Below are 19,030 nucleotides of genomic sequence, written 5' to 3'. Positions count from 1 at the left end.
GATGCCAAATCTGCATTCTGGCAACTTACTCTCTCTGAAGAAAGCTCTTACTTGTGTACGTTCGCAACCCCTTGGGGCAGGTACCGTTTCCTGCGGTTACCATTTGGACTGAAAAATGCTCCAGAACTTTTGCAGCGTTGCATGGATGATATGTTTGCAAACATTGAGGGTGTTTACCCATACTTTGATGACATTCTGATAGCGTCCAAGACTATGAAGCAACACATGGAGCAGCTGCAGCTCGTCATGTTAACAGCTCGCAAACACAATCTCAAGCTTAATGAGAAGAAGGGTCAGCTAGCACAGCCTAGTCTTCAGTTCCTGGGACATCAGATCACTTCAGAGGGTCTGCAAGCAGATTCTGCAAAAGTGAGTGCTATCTTAGGAATGCCAGTGCCAAGAAACAAGACTGAACTCCTCCGATTTTTGGGTATGGTGACTTACCTTACCAAGTTTCTGCCAAATGCATCAAAGGAACCTACATGTCTCAGGCAGCTGTTAAAGAATGACGTTCCTTGGCACTGGGATGACAACCTGACTCGAGAGTTCAGCAGAATCAAGCACCTCATCTCTAAGACCCCTGTTCTTCACTTCTTTGACAAATCAAAGGAGGTTGTGGTCTCAGCGGACGCAAGCTCATACGGAGTTGGTGCAGTACTCCTACAGGAAAATCATCCGGTAGCCTATGCCTCAGCTGCACTCACTGTGGCAGAGCAAAAATATGCCCAGATCGAAAAAGAGCTGCTCGCCATAGTCTTTGCCTGTGAACGTTTCCATTTTTACACGTATGGACGGAGTGTTGTGGTACAAACTGACCACAAGCCTCTGATTGGTCTGCAACACAAGGACTTTGACAAGATAACCCCAAGGCTTCAGCGTCTTCTACTCAGACTCCAGCGGTATGATGTTCAGCTAACATATGTTCCAGGGAAAGAACTCATAGTAGCTGATGCACTCTCACGAGCGCCTGACAGTGCAAGTTCTTTGCAGGAGTATGAACCTGCTGAGTGCCTGGCTAGTTGTGCGGTAGTCAACGCTTAAACGTCAGAGCTGGAACATATCCGAAAAGCAACTGTTGAGGACAGCACTTTGCAACAGGTGTTGAAACACATCAAAGAAGGTTGGCCTACACGTGACACATTGCTTCCAACAGCAGTGAAACCTTTTGCCCATTGCAAAGATGAACTACACGTATGTGATGGCCTTATATTGAGAGGGCAGCGACTTGTCTTGCCTGTCTCGTGTCAGCAAGATGCCTTACTGAGACTTCACGAAGCACACCGTGGCATAGTTTCATGCAAGAATAAGGCTCGGTAAAGCCTATATTGGCCGTCCATGAACGCAGACATTGAGGAGATGATCAAACGTTGTCATCACTGCCAGCGACACCAGCGACAAAACCAGTATGAACCTCTGGCTGAGCGTGTTTTGCCTGACCGTCCGTGGCAGAAGGTTGCAATGGACCTCTTTCATTTCAACAGATCTACCTACCTGCTAATTGTCGACTACTTCAGCAAGTATGTGGAGGTGCAACAAATGGCATCAACAAGCACTGAAGCCATTATCACTGCTCTCAAAGCAGTATTTGCCCGTTTCGGCATCCCGGAAGTACTCGTATGTGACAATGGACCTCCATTCAATGCGACCCAGTTCCAGGAGTTTCTCGCTTCTTGGGACATCACATACAACCCTAGTTCTCCCTATTACCCAAGGTCTAATGGACTGGCAGAAAGGTCCATACAAACAATAAAGCACTCCCTCCTAAAGGCATTGCAAGATGGAAAGGATCTTTTTGTGGTCCTGATGGATGCTCGAAGTACACCAATGGATGGGCTTAAGTCACCAGCCGAACTCCTAATGGGCAGGAAAATGCGTACAAGAGTACCTATACATCCTGTCCAGCTCCAACCACAGTACAACTGTGCCGACGCAAGAAGCCGCCTTCGTGTTCACCAAAAACGACAGCATCGCCACGGTGACAGAAGAACAAAGCCGTTGTCTGTGTTGAAGGAAAAACAGAAGGTGTGGTTCAGACACCAAGGTCAGTGGATGCGAGGAAGTATACACAGAGTTGGCCCACAGCACCGATCATATCTGGTCGTCACACCAGAAGGTGCCATGTATCGTCGGAACCGTTACCACATTAGAGCTTTATTTGGCATTGCTCCAGTGCCACTGGCTTCTCCAGAGAACTATGACATAACTCCATCCTCTGACCATCCATGGCCTCAGCCTGCATCACCTCAGCCTCCACCTGCTCAGCTGGCTTCACCAACATCCCCAACACCAGCAGCATCATCACCTCCACGAGCAGTTTCTTCTAGCGTGTACCATACTCGCACAGGTCGGCGGGTAGTTAAGCCAGCAAGATTTTGTGAATGACAAAACCCAGAAAGCCTGAACACCGCCTTGTGTTGTGAACTTTTTGTTTTTTTAAAAAGGGGCGTGTTATGTATGACATTTTTAAACCAGTAGCTAGCGCCCCCTACGTGTGCTGTGCAGTATCTGTGTGGGTGTCCAGTCCAGGGCTTGGACACTGGGGGAACCGGGCAGAGACAAAGAGCGCGGGAACTCGCCATGGCCGCTCTGGCTTGTAGTGTGTAACGTCAATAAACTTTTACTAAAACATAACATTTCAGAGGAGCGAACAGACAGGAAAAAGACTTGGGAAAGCTGCTCGATGGGTCGCATGCCCCTGTCCACTCAGCAAGAAGCTTTTTGTACGAACGATGAGTTTCACACTCAAAAGGTACCGCGTCTAGAACTTATGCAGAAAAATTAATCCTGTTTACAGGCAACTGAGCAGCACATGAGCAGGTACACACTGAGAAACTGTAAATTAGAAACTATCGGAAATAAATGAAGAAAAAAAAGCCCATGCACAGAAAAAACAGCGCTTTGTCTTCTGTCGTAATTACGACAGATTCATTATTCCTGTGTTCCTCTCTAACCGCGTCTCTGGGGTCACAGGCTATCCGCTCATTCAAATATTTGGTACCACATGACGTGTGTCCATTACGGTTGGTTTTGGCGCCTGATCATACAAGATTTAATTTAAATGAAATTGCTGATATCCTGGCGAAGTAATCACTTCAAGGACCAGTCATGACTCTTATTTCGTCCTGCGCATATATCACAGCGACCAGGTTTCGCAGGTATGGGCTATTGGAAAAATATTCAGCGCCTGCATTTACCACCTCTCCCGAATTCCAGCATCTTCTCTACCCATGGTACAGTAATGGAAGGCGATCGTGCAAGCTTGAGGTTTTTCCGCGCGTCTATGTTGTAGCGTGCCTCAATTAAGCTTCTTCCTACGTAAGTGTAGTTTGGCGGTCTCCCCATTGTGCCCGCTCTGCTCTGAACCAGGAACAGTTGATCACTTCTTGCTGAGCTGCCGCCGCTTCTCTGTGCGGAGGCGTCTGATAGAACACCCATTGCGACAGCTTGGTTTAAGTCGGCCTGCAGAGGCTGTTCTGCATCTTGCTGCTTCTACCCTTCGGCACAGCAACAGGTATGTGCTCTCTGCCATTGAAGTTTGCATTTAGACACCAAATGGCTGCCATCCAAAACTTTTCGTGGGTTCTATCTTCTGGCTGCTCATGTTCAAAATTCATTTGTAAACAAAACTCCTTGAACACTGCATGCTTAACCCCATTACCATTTTCAGTCAACAGTCTCACAATGTTTAATATGTTAATTTAGATCACCAAATCAGCATTCCTTTTCATTTTCAACAGCGATCTAGGCACCTGTCAGTCGTCGCCTGCCTTGGCCAATCCCGCGTAGTAGGTACGCGCCATTATCTTCTTGAGGACATGAAAAACATCATTTTGAGGCTATGGTCGTGTGTACCTTGATGATGGGTTCCCCCCCCCCTGATCCTCTATCGGCTATCATCAATAGAATCACCCCCTCCATGCTGATTCTTAACCTTATACTACCTTCAGGACAGGCTGTTAGTCCTGAAAGGGCAATCTCAACGTAATCATGAAAGGACCGCACGGCACAGCGGTTCTTTGGGACCCATGAGGGCGTTCTACGACTCTAAGCTGCACCTTCTTGCAAGCTACTAACAATATAAGCACGAACTGAACAGAACTGAAACCAAAAAAAAAAATAGTGAAAACCCAGCATATTGCCACATTCCTGGGCACCCTCGTGGCGCCGTCTGCCGGCCGAACTGCCTTAACCGCTATTCTGGCTAGCCTTAGCCATGGTGGCGGGCAGTGCTTCTTCTTCGTCGTCTCTTCTGTGTGGTGCCCTCGGGAGTCCGCTGCTGCCTGGCGCTTCACAGTAAAACGTGTCCTGGCCATCCCGACTGTCTAGCCGTGGCATATTTCGTGGAGCCGGCTGGGTAACGTCCCATGTGCACTGACTCCGAAGACGCCTTTGAAGCCAGTTCTCAAGGCGTAGACACAACCCCCGTCCACATATCGAGCCGCCGCCTGTTAGGCCTACAGCCAGTGTTCAGCGGCCTGACAAAGCCAAGGAAGATGGCATCAACTACTGGTAGCCAGACCACTCAACGTTTTGGAGCTCACGCTCCGTTCGTGCTCCACGCGCCCCGGTCACCGCCGACCTTCCACAGAGACAGGTTTGACGACGTTGAAGATTGGTTAGCCAGTTTCGACCGTGTAGCAGCCTTCAACCATTGGGACAGTGAGCGGAAGTTGAGGAATGTCTACTTCGCGCTAGAGGACTCGGCGAAGATCTGGTTCGAGAACCACGAGACCTCTTTTGCCACCTGGGAGGTTTTTCGTCGAGAGCTGCTAGCGACATTTACCACCAGCAAACGAAAAGAGAAGGCAGAGGTCGCCCTGCACTCGAGATCACAGCAGGCAAACAAGAGCGTCGCGATGTTCATCGAGGACATGAAGCAACTGTTCAATCGGGCCGACCCTGCTATGCCCGAGGCCAAGAAAGTGCGCCACCTAATGCGCGGCGTAAAGGAGCAGCTGTTTGCCGGACTGGTCCGTGACCCGCCAAGAACAGTGGCCGACTTCACGAGGAAGGCAACGGGTATCGAGCGCTCTCTGCAGGAACGAGGCGCGCACTACGGACGTCAGGCTACCGTAGCAGCCGCTTCCCAGTGCACGCCTATGTCGCTGCCCGCCGGGGAGCTTTCGGAGCTTGTAAGAAGCCTTGTTCGCGAGGAACTGGCGAAACTTCGCCTTGAAATTCCACAGGCCAGTGTGGCTGCCGTAACGGACGTGGTCCGTGACGAAATCCTACGAGCTGTGCAGCCGCCCCCCGCCCCACACCCGCCGCCCTCCGTTAGGACGTACAGCGAAGCACTACGAAGTCCTGGGCCAGCGATGCAAGCCTTTTCCCTCTTCGTTCCCGTGCCAGTACCATCCCTGCATTCCCCAACCGCAGCAGTACCACCCGTGCCCCATGAGTTCAGCCCTCCCATGAGCAAAGCGCACGTGTGGTTTACGCCAAACAATCGGCCGCTCTGTTACCACTGCGGGGAGCCCGGCCACATCCTCCGTCACTGCCCCTACCGCAGAATGGGTTTAAGGGGATTTTCATCTGACGCACCTCGACCACGCTACGGTGAAAGACCACGGGATATCGAGCTGTACCTGGCTGATAACGCAGCGACGCCAGTCCCGATCGCCATCCCCAAGGCGGTTCTCTTCGCCCGGCCGCCCGTCGTCCTCTGGCCAGTTCAGAGGCGCGTCCCCACATCGGGAAAACTGAAGACGCCGTCCTCCGGGGGTAGGGCCGCCGCTACTGGAACGCGTCAAGAGCCTCCACCCAATGATTCCCTGCGACGCTCCGATCAACGACGGCGTGACCCGACGACCTCAACGACGCGCTGCGACCGACTGGTTTCCGCCGAAATTCCGGTGTCCGCCGACAACCGTGACATTACCGCACTCGTGGATACCGGCGCCGATTTTTCTGTAATGAGCAGTCGGTTAGCCACAGCCCTGAGGAAGGTTCTAACCCCTTGGTCCGGGCCGCAGATCCGGACAGCTGGTGGCCATGTCGTAACTCCGATTGGTGTGGGCACTTCGCGAATCCAGATCCGCGGTGTTACTTTCCCTGATTGCTTTGCTGTTACCCGAGTGCTCCAAGGACCTCATACTCGGTTTGGATTTCCTTCAGGAGTACGGTGCCGTCATGAACCTTCAGGAGCTAATCGTGTCGTTTTCAACCCGAGGCCCTGTCGACGACGATACCGTGTCACGCAGGGCTTAGTTGTGCGTCTGTGATGACCAGGTGTTGATCCCGTCAAGAGCCAGCATGTTTGTGACCGTAGAATGTGATAACAGCCCCAGCACTCGTGGCATCGCTGAAACCAACATCTCGATGCTCCTGGGTCGGCAAGTATGTGTAGCTTGTGGAATTATTGAATTGAACAGTGGGCGAACCGAACTTTTGGTTACCAATTTTGGTTCTGAACATCAGAGTTTCCCTGGCAAAACAGCTATTGCGTATTTCGAACAACTTTGTTAATTCGCGGGCGAGCACGCGTCGTCCGAAATCCCGGCATCAGTGGAGGCGCCGACCGCTCCCATAAAGACCGAAGTGAACCCGAACCTCCCGTCTCATCAGAAACGCTGCCTGGAGAGCATTATCGAATCTTTCCGCGACTGTTTTGCCTCGACCTCCAAGGTTCGGCAGACTCCGCTCACAAAGCACCGCATTATTGTTGACGCAAACCAGTGACCGTTATGCCAGCCGCCTTATCGGGTCTCTTCGAAGCAACGTGACGCCATTCGCCGGCAAGTTCAAGAAATGCTCCAGGACGACCTGATACAGCCGTCGACTAGCCCGTGGGCATCACCTGTTGTTCTTGTCGCGAAGAAGGATGGAACCCTACGGTTCTGTGTTGATTACAGTCTAAACAAAGTCACCAAAAAGGACCTTTATCCTCTGCCACGGATTGATGACTCCCTGGACCGGCTACGCCACGCCACGTACTTCTCGTCGCTGGATTTACGTAGTGGCTATTGGCAAATCGAGGTGGACGAATGCGACCGGGAAAAGACCGCCTTTATTACACAGGATGGTCTGTACGAAATCCGGGTGCTCCCTTTCGGACTGTGCTCGGCTCCTGCCACCTTCCAGCGGATGATGGACACCGTGCTTGCCGACCTAAAATGGCAGTCCTGCCTCGTCTACCTGGATGACGTTGTCTTCTTCTCCGCCACGTTCGAAGAGCACTTGAGGCGCCTGAATGCCGTGTTCGCCGCAATTCGTTCAGCCGGACTTTCCCTCAAGCACGAAAAGTGTCACTTCGCTTTCCAGGAGTTGAAGTTTCTGGGCCACATCGTGAGCGCTAAGGGAGTTGGCCCTGATCCCGACAAGACAACCGCTGTCGCTGCTTTTCCCATGCCAACCGATAAGCGAAAAGTGTGCGCCGCTTTCTGGGTCTCTGCGCCTATTATCGGCGTTTTGTGGGGAACTTCTCCCAGATCGCTGAGCCCCTCATCCGCCTCACGAAAGATGCCGAACCGTTCTTCTGGGGCCAGGAGCAACAACAGGCCTTCGAAGACGTCCGCACTCGTCTGCAAAGTACGCCCATACTTGGCCACTTCGACGAGTCAGCTGACACTGAACTGCACACAGACGCCAGCAACATCGGCCTCGGTGCGGTCCTTGTGCAGTGGCAGGATGGTCTCGAACGCGTAATGGCATACGCAAGCCGCAACTTGTCACGCTCAGAGGCGAACTATTCCACCACTGAAAAAGAATGCCTGGCAATTGTGTGGGCAGTGACCAAATTTCGCCCGTACTTATACGGCCGCCCTTTCAGAGTCGTCAGTGATCACCATTCGCTGTGCTGGCTGGCGAACCTCAAAGATCCCTCGGGGCGGCTTGCACGCTGGGGCCGTCGCCTTCAAGAGTTCGGCGTCACCAACGTTTATAAGTCCGGTAGGAAGCACAGTGATGCCGACTGTCTGTCTCGTGCTCCTGTTGAGGACAACTGAGCTGATCCCGACACCGATTTTGTTTTTCTCGGCGCCATCTCCACGTCTGTCCTCACTCAACACCAAAAAGACGACCGTGAACTATGGCCTCTCATTGAGTATATTGAAGGAAGCGCTGAGTCTCCACCGCGAATCTTCTCTCGTGGACTGCCGTCGTTCTGTTTGCGTGACGGCGTTCTGTATAAGAAAAACTACCACCCGACGCAAGCTGTCTCTCTGCTCGTCGTACCTGCGGCCTTGCGCGACGAAGTCCTGCAGGCGTGCCATGACGACCCATCTTCTGGTCACCTGGGTTTTTCCCGCACTTTGGCGCGGATACTCCAAAAGTACTACTGGCCCAGGGTTGCTGCAGTTGTACAGCGTTACGTCAGAACTTGCCGCGAGTGCCAACGTCGCAAGACACCACCGACTAAGCCAGCCGGACTACTGCAGGCTATTGATCTACCACACGTTCCTTTCTACCACGTCGGCATGGATTTACTCGGCCTCTTTCCGGAGTCTTCGCTGGGTAACCGGTACATTGTGGTCGCCACCGACTACCTCAGTCGATACTGTGAGACGAAAGCTCTTCCCCGTGGAACAGCTGCCGAAATCGCCTCCTTGTTCATGCACAACATCGTCCTTCGTCATGGCGCACCCACAGCCATTATAACTGCCAGAGGGACGGCCTTTACCTCGGCGCTGACAGAGGAAGTTATGCGACTCAGCGGCACCAGCCACCGACGAACAACAGCTTATCACCCGCAAACTAATGGACTCACTGAACGCCTAAATAAGACGATCGCCGACATGATTTCCATGTATGTTGACGACGACCACCGTAACTGGGATGCAGTACTCCCTTTTGTTACTATCGCATATAACACTGCGCTGCAAGAGACGACTCACTTCACACGGTTTCGCTTAGTCCATGGTCGCGAAGCCACGACTATGCTCGACGCAATGCTTCTTCCTGGTAGTGTAAACTCCGCTGTCGTGGGGGCCGACCGCTTTGTTCACGAAGCTGAGGCCGCCCGCCAGGTTGCTCGGCAACATATCCGGCATCAACAAGCAAAAGAAGCTCACCGTTACAACCATCGCCACAGGGATGTCACTTACCAGCCCGGAGAAAATGTTTGGGTGTGGAGCCCAATCCGCCAACGAGGGCGCTCTGAAAAGCTGCTTCGGCGCTACTTTGGCCCCTGTAAAGTTATACGCCAACTCGGCGAGGTAAACTATGAAGTTCTCCCTCGAGGAACTATTCGTTCCTCTCTATGACCAACGTCCGAAGTTGTGCATGTCGCACGAATGAAGCCGTACCACGCCCGCTAGCAGCTCACTCGTCTCTACCTGCGGGCGCCGAAGACTAAGGTGTTCAGCGTGCGCGCCCGTCGAGATGGTGGTCGGCCAGAACCGCCTCATGGAATCGCACACTCGCCCTGCTTTCCAGCCACAACACGCTGCCGCTTGAATACTCCGTCGGACAGAGTACCCACGCCTCGGTTTCGGGAACGCTCAACGACCGCGTGCTGCTCGCACTGGAAGTAGCAAATGTCCAGACGACTGAGAGCTGTCTCTCCCTCCTCGCATACGAGATGAAGACGGCCTAGGCAGTGGATTCCGCGCCCGTCGATGATAACTTCTACATGCCCCAGGACTACTGCCCCTTTGCACGGGCACCCAATGAACAGCAGGTGTTCGTGTGCCAAAATCCCGTGCCCGGGGGGAGCCGCCGTCGGTCCACACGACCTGCCGCCCCGAGGGCGGCGCTTTCCAGAGAGGGGGAGCAATGCCACATTCCTGGGCACTCTCGTGGCGCCGTCTCCCGGCCAAATTGCCTTAACCGCTATTCTGGCTAGCCTTAGCCATGATGGTGGGCAGTGCTTCTTCGTCGTCTCTTCTGTGTGGTGCCCTCGGGAGTTCGCTGCTGCCTGGCACTCCAGAGTAAAACGTGTCCTGGCCATCCCGACTGTCTAGCCGTGACAATATTTAAGGCGTTTAAGTGCTGTTAGGCTCAGATAAGAGAAGAGGTGCAAAACCTAGATATACTGGTATCTGCTGAGGCCACTTTCATCTCAACAGCCCAGCTCTCGACAAATTTAAGGCCTTTTGCGGGGGTAGGAAGGAGAAGTAGCTGCCAAGCATTCCTGAATTTCGCCTCCACCAAAATGTGGTCGTTAAAAGCTGTGCAGAGCCGGCTGACTTGTGGTCAGAAGATGAACCCCGCAGGTTGCGCGGCAGGCAACGCTTTAAATCAATGCATTTCCACAAGTGAACATGCAAACTAGAATACACCCAAGAGAGAATGCACCGGCATCAAGGACAGACATGAAAGGGCTCCGTAAAGGCAAGAGAGTTCAGTTGCAAGTAATAAACTGGGCTAATGGAATATACATGGCCTTCCTGCCGCAGTGATCAGGACGCCAGCGCGCTGATGCCGGCGCGTAGCCCCCCCCCCCCCCCTCTCCCAGCATCAGTCCTCACATGAGTTCTCGCGCTACCTTCAGTAATCCGGAGTCGAGAACAAAGGTAAAGCATTAAAATGTACTGGAGAAAAGGCGCGTAGCATGGGTCGTAGAGCCGATGATTTGCGGCGCTGATGCGGGGTAGATCTCCCTACTCGTGAAGAAAATATTCAACTGATAATACAAAAGATATGCGTTTATTGCAGGTCAGAATATCCCATTTTCTACCTTATTTACAGTTGCTTACATGCTGGAGCACCCACTCTCATTCCGTGAAGCTCGGACACTTGAACTTTGATGCATCGGCCATGGCGCAGACGCGTCGTGGAATACAGGCCCAAAGTAGGCTGGGCCCTCGGTGCAGTCGTCTCGAAGATGGGAAGGCAGGACGAAAAGGCGAGGTTTAAGCCCCTGCACAGTGCAACGCGTTAGGTGGTTTTCGCTTCTCCGCTCACCGAAGTGGCGGATAGCACACTAGCAAGAATCCGCAAAGTTTTAGTGGTTTTCTTGCTGGTTCTGCCCAAGACAGCGCGATAACACTTGGGTTGTGCAGAAACAAGTGCATGGATTTCCGGAAACAGGCGCTGTGTGTGTGTGTGTGTGTGTGTGTGTGTGTGTGTGTGTGTGTGTGTGTGTGTGTGTGTGTGTGTGTGTGTGTGTGTGTGTGTGTGTGTGTGTGTGTGTGTGTGTGTGTGTGTGTGTGTGTGTGTGTGTGTGTGTGTGTGTGTGTGTGTGTGTGTGTGTGTGTGTTTTCGCAGCTTCCCTGTGTGTATAAAAATCGTTCTTTCATTGGATGTTTCTTTTGAAGCGAAACACTTCACTAGGCCAGTCAAGACCGCGCTTCGCGTGAGCCGGAGGCCAGATTTGCCACCTCTGCGCATGCGCGAAACCGAGGGACGTCACGCATGGCGCAGGTGGCCGGCGTCGCCGCCTCCCCCGCCGACTCCGTCGTTGACTTTTCGCCACCACCACGCGCTACTGCGCATGTGCGCTGCCACTTCTCCTCCTCGCCACCTGTTTCACGTGTTGCCGCAGCCGTGCGCAGTGCGGCCATGGCAGTGCGAATTTAAAAAATTACCGACGATTACGTTACTTCCTAATGCGAAATTTGAGCGCAGCAAATAAGCTGTTTCACCTTTTCGATAGATTGAGGCAAAGAAATTAGCAACACATGTATGCGCTATCACAGAATTTTTTTTTTAGCAGACGGAGGACTTCCATCGGTCGTCTCGCTCATAGCTCAGAAAGAACTGGCAGATAATTTCGCAGTGGCGAACGGCAGCGGCAATTTCGGCTCGGGCGGTGCACATATACAGATCCGCCGCCACCGATCTGGCTCTGATTGCCACCGCACAGGGCGAACGGCAGCGGCAATTTCGGCTCGGGCGGTGCACATATACAGATCCGCCGTCACCGATCTGGCTCTCTGATTGCCACCGCACAGGGGTTGCATTGGAGGAGGAGCGAAGAAAGGAATTAAGTTCGAGCCGGCGCTTTGACAACCGGAGACTCGCAGGAAGAGGGGGGCGGCGTGTACACCCAGCGGCAAACGATGGGGGCAGAAGCGCGCGCAGCAAGCGGACAACACGATAAAGGGAGGAGGGAAGAGATAGCAGCGACTGACTGATGCCGCTGACGCCGATAGTGAGTCAACCCCAGCTGCGGATGAAAGGGGGGCGGAGCTGGTTACGAGGCCGACGCCGACGACAACGCCGACGACGACGACGACGCGAAACCCAGGAACGGACGCCACAAATTCTAGCTCTGTGTCCCAAATTTTAGATTTAATTATACTCCATTCCCTGTACATGAGTGCGTTTGTATCCGCTATGCACCCTGGCCAATCCCCCGCCGTGGGTATGTGCCATTCAGCCCGAGGACATCATCATCATCATCATCAAAGAGCTGCGCTCTAAAAGAGGGGTATATAAGGCGCGCTTTCCCATAGAACAGACGCAGACACTCGTCATGGAAACAGAAGAAGCAACAGTCGGACAGCGCAGAAACACCGATCCACAAGGGGTAGCTTGCGAGTTGGCTGAAAAGCAGCGAGAGCTTTTCGCTTAGAGATATCCCGGCTTAACCTTAGCTAAGCCACAGCCAATTTAGTTTTCCCCGTATTTTTAAATAACTCCCAAGATTAAACAAGAGGCGCAAGAATACCTATTGGCTGGGACTGATGCGAGCGGTGTTGTGGTCGGCACACAAAAAGCCCTCGGGTTACCTAACGGACGCCTGCGACAAGACGCCACTGAGCAGTGGGCGGACTAATCAGCTCCAGCCATTCAAGAACCACACAACAGAGCGGCTTTTCCTAGGTAGGAAAACTAACCTCTGCATATGGACGGGCTCCAATTAATATTGTGATTGGCGCAGGCGACAGAATCGAGACGCGGAGAACACCTCTGCTTTGCGATGGTTTCGAGCCAGCAAAGGGCCACTGAAGGTGACAAGGCGTCGAATGAGTGCACTGGCAAGAAACAGTTGCTCTAGTGCCAAGAAGAAGGGAAACGACCGTCGGGAACAAGATGGAGCATTCGGTAAGAATGGCGGATGCAACATCATCACCACGGAGATCTGAAGATGGAGTCGGAAAGACTAATGAAGGTACCATACGACGAAGGCAATTGATCGCCTGCAATCATTACAGCTTCGAGGGCAGGAAGCAGCGAGGAAAGGATGCAGCGGGCTTGAAAATCTAGCAGACTTGCGTTGCGCATCCGGTGGGATATTCAAATGAACTGCAAATACCGAAAGTATTTGGATACTGCAGATTGCCTAAACTTGTGCGGTGGATGAACTACACCTGTGACACAAGCAGCAAAAATGTGGTGAGCGAATAATGGCGCACTCGGGTTTCACTGTTTTATGCTAACGAGAAAAAAAGGATGGCAATGAGGGCAAAAGTTTACTGACACAATGGTTATCACTGTGTAGCGCTTCATTCAGCAATGGCTCTTGAGGCATTTTTATTTTGCGATGTATTGGGGCACAAAATTTTAGTGCCACGTGATGCGTGTCCATTTAAGACCGCCTTTAATTTTTCAGGCATATGCTCTCTCTTCAAGTTAGCATTTCCCTTTCAGTTCTTGATAGTTATCAAGGAAGCCTTGTGGTCTGCGAAGTAGCTTGAGATGTGTTCTCGGTGTTAGACCAATAGCTGATTCTGAGATAATGAATCGTTGCGGGTGTTTAGGGAGGTCGTTACAGCAGTCGGAGGAGTTACGAGGGCGAGAAACTACACTGCCACATGTAGAATCCCTCAGTTCGGACCACTTAGCGGGGTGCGTTGCTATGGCCGTTTTCAGTGCCGTTAAAGCGGCATAAGTGCAACCTGTCTCCTACTTCATGTTACAAATGCACATACCCGTCCAAAATATAACAAATATAACAAAAAGCGTGAAGCTGACGTAGCCGATGCACAGGGAGCCACCAGGTGCAACGAGAAATGGTAAAATCATGCCATGCTGTCGTACCAACCAGGGCAGACAAGCGACTGCTAATAAAAATCTGATAGTATTAAGACACAAACGCTTCAACATCACTTTTACGAAAACAGTGAGGATACCTGGGTACAATGTCTCACACAAGATGAGGAACCGTGCAGGACCCGTGTAGCGAAGCGGGAATATAATACTTCGCTTTCGTCTTGGTCAGCGAGCAGAATATAGTTTTCCGCTCTGCATTCCATTCTGGCACAATGAAGTATCCTGCTATGAGAGCATCTACCAGGCTGCTTGAGAAAGGAACTTCAATTGTCCTCAGTGCTCTGTCAAACAGGGTGACTACGCGTTGGTGTAAGAGGAGTAAGACTGCGAGTGAGAGGCAGGCAAGACAGACGCTAATTGCAAGGCAGCTCATCCTACAGCTCCGTGACCTCGTCCTGTAAGGCAACGGCAAAACTTCTACAGCGTGTTTGCGAATCGCGAGGCCTGGCGCGGCTCTGAAGCAGAAGCGCCCAGCTGGTTCGAGCAGTCAGAGGCAAGAGGCTGTGCCAGAGTCGACGACCCCCCCCCCCCCCTCCTCAACTCTTTACCTTGGTTCTCTGAAATACGAAGTATACCACACGACACGGGTGGTTGGGAGCCTAAACTCGTTCGCCCAACGCGGCCGTTTTCGACTCCGTTCACTCATTGCTCAATAAGGACGGTACTGTCATTGCGCACTGTGTTGGAAGGTGACTCGGTGCTATAGCGAAACTGGCATAGCCTAGATTTCACGCATTTTGGAAGCAGTGTTAACGTATAACTGAGCTGCGTGCTCAGATACTCTCTCAGCGGCATCTGAAATGAGTCCGAATGCACGTCGCACAGGTCAAGCAGAAGGACACAGTACACAGTCCGGTTTCATCACAAAGATGGCGGCATCTCTTATTAGAAGCCGATTTCGTGCGTCCCTTGACCACATATTGTTATATTGTTATGTCCCGTTTATGGAGCACATGTCCACAGTAAATGTTGCTGTGGCCAAAGATAGACAAAAACACTAGAGCAGCAATGGCGGCCAAGCTTACAGGTTGGTTGGTTGGTTGGTTGGCCTCAAATAAAATGGCACGGCAATGAACGAGCTCTTCTTTGTTGTTGTTGTTAGCCTTTCAAAGGATGGCACATACCCACACTGGGGGAACGGCCAAGAGTCGGGAGGCAGAGGTTGCTAGTCACCTGTACATAATAGAGGCAAAAGAGAAGCACGCGGGAGAGCAATACCGGTGGAGTCTACCTCAAGTGGGCACGGACTGGAAAGGCATAAGAGTTTTGTACGGGCTTGTTCACTGGTTTCATCCATGGTCGCTTTCTCAATTTCTGTTCTTAAAATGTCATCCGCAAGAAAAGAGGAAGAAGGAGGATAGCACGAGAATGAGCCACAGCGTTCTTGGCAAGGGCCTCTGCCTTCAGTTTCTACTGCTGCTCAGTTCTGCTCCATCGGACGGCGAGTTCCAGCAGGAGACACTGGGCGACCTTGCATCCGATGCGCTGGCGCTCAACTCTGTACGGCGCGCCCTGACCTGCCTGGAGAGTCGTGGCTCCACCAGGCCGGTGGTGGCCATGTCACCCGAGCGGCTCTTCCAGTTCCATCACTACCTACGCCGTGTCCGCCGCGGTCGGTGAATACGCCGCTATTGTATGCTCTGCAGTGGTCTCAGAGACGCCGAATGGAAAGCTAGCGTGGGGTTGCGGTATCGTTTCGTCGAGATATGTGCCAGCTTAGCCCCAGATTGTTGGATTCGACGAAATCCCACTATTAGCACAGTTACGCTGTTTTATTATTAGCACAATTGATAAATATTAACAACTTACGTACCAGCCTTTAGGAGGTTCAAAACGTGCGTGTTGCACTAAAGAATCTATGCAAGCAAAAATGAAGGAATTCCTGTTGACCATAAACACACCAGCTAAAGATTGCACCTTTAATTTTTTTTCCGCTCTAAGTGCGAGTTCGTGAAAGAATTCTTTCTGAAAGACATTTTTCCTCATTCTCGCTTATTGTTTCGGAGGAGAGTCCGATGACGGACAGGTGGTGTCTCAGGGCTGGTTATTAAGAGCACGTTCTTTTGAAAATACCTTACACCTTGAAGCTAAACGCACAAGCCTTCAGTCAGTATCAACTTACACAAACGTATTTCAAATAGGTGTGCCGTGTCGTTGCCTTTTAAGTTTTGTTCGAAGTTTCATGTGCAAGGCGTCAGCACTTTGTCTGTTAGTGAGGCAGTGAAACTCCATGACGGTCGAAGCTACAATGCACAGAAAAGAACATCCGACAAGAATGCCCGGCGTTGTGGTCAGTCATAATATTGGCTGACTGGTCGATACAGTTATGCCATCAACATATCTCGTGACTTGCAACCTTCGATACCTGCCGCCTTTGCTCGGCACCTCTCTTCATCGGTGTCATCGCGTAAAAAACCCGTCGTTGTGGTCTGTACAAAATTCACTGTATTGCGTTCTCCACACATGATGTAATTAAGTGTCCCTACAGGTTTTTTTCGCGAACTGGCGTAAATGGTGCTTATCCTATGACGCTTTTGCTGATTAATTCTGCACCCGTGTCAGAGATATATGTTGGTACACAAAATTCGATCCTTGTCTACTAGTTCCGAACCAAGCTCGCTGTGTGATGCCAACTCATCTTTGTGTTGTGGTTATCATTTCAGATCCATCGTGCAAAAGAGGGAGGCACTCACGATTCTGCGGCGTAGGAACATGCATACTTGATGTAAGTATCATAGGTTACATTGGTGGTACCTACTACTGAGTGTCAGCTTCTCCAACAGCAATTTAGGAACTTTTGAAAGAGTTCGCTGAAACACCAGGTATACTGCACATCCAGCACTGAAGCAATGAACGATCCGGATATTGAGCGTTCTGGATGTGTGCGCCTGTGAGCCCCGGGGTAGTAAAGCGACCTTCCCACTGCCCCCGTGGCCGTGGAATGCAGGGCCGCGGCTGCCGCTGCCTGTTCGGCTTCGCGGGCGACCGCTGCGACGTGTACCCGGGCCGGTGCTGGCTGATGCACTGTTTCCTGCAGGACTGCTACAGCGCAAGAGGGGCGCGGCTGCGCTGCATCTGCGACAGGTCCTTGTACGGCACCCGGGTGCTCTGTAAGTTGCCGGAGTACCACGTGGTGGTCCTTGCGCATTTCTTTTTGCTTCCGCTACCAATGTCCTTGAGGTTTGGGCATCCGCCTCGTATGCAGGAGGTATAGAGTTCTATCTCCAGTGGCACCTCTCACCCATCGGTTTTGCAGTGGGTGCAAACTCTGTGCTAGCCTGGTGTTCGGTTGCTTTGATCTGAAATGCATGAGGAAATTGGTCTTTAACGCGCCTCCTTGAAAATCCTTTTTTTGCCACCTAAAACGTATATCCATGAACCAAGAAAGCCAAATCCTCTGTTTTGTCAAAGAAACCACCAGTACGTTATTTATAATCACATATTCAAATTTTCTTCTAAAGTATCAAAATTGTTGGAAGCCCTAATATTAAAATACCGGGAATTTTTAAACTGTAACCCGCCGCCCCGCTGGCTTAGTGGTTATGGTGCTGGCTGCTGACCCAAAAAGCACGGGCTCAATCCCGGATTCGACGGTCGAAATGCTAGAGGCCTGTGTACTGTGTGATGTCAGAGCAAGTTAAAGAACTCCAGGTGGTTGAAATTATCTGTAGCCCTACACTACGGCGTGCCTCATATCCTTAATCGCTTCGGGACGTTCAAACTCATAAAAAAAACTAAATTGTAATCCCAGGGATACATGAATAATTTGCTGCTTTTTAAACGGAGGTAAGAAACAGAACTGAAGAAAATAATTGAGTTAGAACTGGCGGCAAAATATGTGTTTATAAAAATGGAGGCTGACGTGTTACTAAGCTGACTGCTTTGACGAATATTATTTTCTGCGTTCGCTAGCTGACATAAAAGAGCACGCACGCTGCTTGCTCGATGAAGGATGCAAAATTAGCCTGAAACAAAGTAAATAAAACAGTGCTAAGAAAAACTCACTAAGAAAAAGCTGCGAATTCACAGCGTACACAATTAACACTTAAAACGTTCAAACAAAATTATTTTTTTGCTTCTATACTACTTTCCTTTTCTTTTTTTACTGACATTGCGCAAAGGAGTTTGTGTGACGTAGTCTGCTGTATGGCTTTCGCTTTTTGACTGAGGTACGTTCCGCCATGGACGAAAGTTTACGGTATGCAGATCCTCAAAAAAATTCTTCTTTCTCTATTTAACGATTAATGTGAGCGGATGGAACTTGCCTGTTTCGTCTTCTTTCCAGACATTTCAGTATTTCTCCGCAAACATGTGCAACAGTCCGGTGTGTGACTGTGCAAAGTTTTTAAAAGAATAGAGGCCCGCTTCCAACGATATCTGTCACGATTCTCCCAATCATAGTAGAAAAATGTTTCGGTCATTGATCGTGTGAAACCATAAGTTGACATTTCGGAACTTGTACGGGTTTTTACTTCTAAGTGGAAAACGGGGCATGAAACACGCAGCTCTTGCAGTATTAACGAACCGCCGCAATGCTTCCTCATAAGCTGGGTAAACGTTTCCCATTCATATATTCAGTGTATGCGGCGCCGTCTGTATTGACAAGGATTCCAAGCGCTGCAGCCTGGACAAATTTCTTTCGGTAGCAATGGATTACCCGCCATCCTGGGCTTTTCATAGCCTGCTTTGTTTCGCGTGCTCTACCACAGCACTCGAGCGCTTGTGATTCCGGTTGACATCATGGCGGTGCTTTTTTAACCGTCTCTGCAGCTTTCGTGTCTGCCCGACGTACAAAACTCATAATAGCCGCAGGTAGGCTTGTAAACGGTAGCCGAGAACTTCGAACGAGGCGCAACATCCTTCACGTCAGCATGTTCCTCTCGCCGTTTGTTAGTCGGCATGTGAGGAATTTTGGAAACTTGAGCCAGGATTTCGCTTACGCCTGCGGATGTAATGAACTGCAGCGAGTTTTGGTAGAGATGATGCAGTTGCATCTTGTGTGTGCTCCGGCTTCGACTGCTTGTCAAGCTGACTTCTGGACAGACCGTGTGCGGTATTCCTTCGTTTCTAATTCGCTTTGATGATACCAAGGTCCTGCTTGAGGTCGTGCGCATGGAAATACGTGCGGTGTGTCCGTATTACAAGCGACTTCACG

At 51.1% G+C, this 19,030-nt stretch overlaps 1 protein-coding gene across 1 annotated transcript in view; it reads left to right on the top strand.

Moving 5' to 3' along the window:
• Window positions 1–15,243: 15,243 nt before the first annotated feature.
• LOC149343610 (uncharacterized) overlaps window positions 15,244–19,030 on the top strand; it is a 29,438-nt gene continuing 25,651 nt past the window's right edge. The window contains exons 1-3 of the mRNA XM_089547031.1: window positions 15,244–15,487; window positions 16,539–16,600; window positions 16,823–16,985. Coding sequence (XP_089403157.1) covers window positions 15,244–15,487; window positions 16,539–16,600; window positions 16,823–16,985 — 469 coding nt within the window. The remainder of the gene's footprint in view (window positions 15,488–16,538; window positions 16,601–16,822; window positions 16,986–19,030) is intronic.

The sequence above is a fragment of the Amblyomma mixtum genome, chromosome 5, assembly GCF_055824585.1.
Source record: "Amblyomma mixtum isolate Tamu chromosome 5, ASM5582458v1, whole genome shotgun sequence".
NCBI lineage: Eukaryota > Metazoa > Arthropoda > Arachnida > Ixodida > Ixodidae > Amblyomma > Amblyomma mixtum.
Note: the sequence above shows the minus strand (reverse complement) of the source record. Positions and strands in the feature narration are given on the sequence as shown.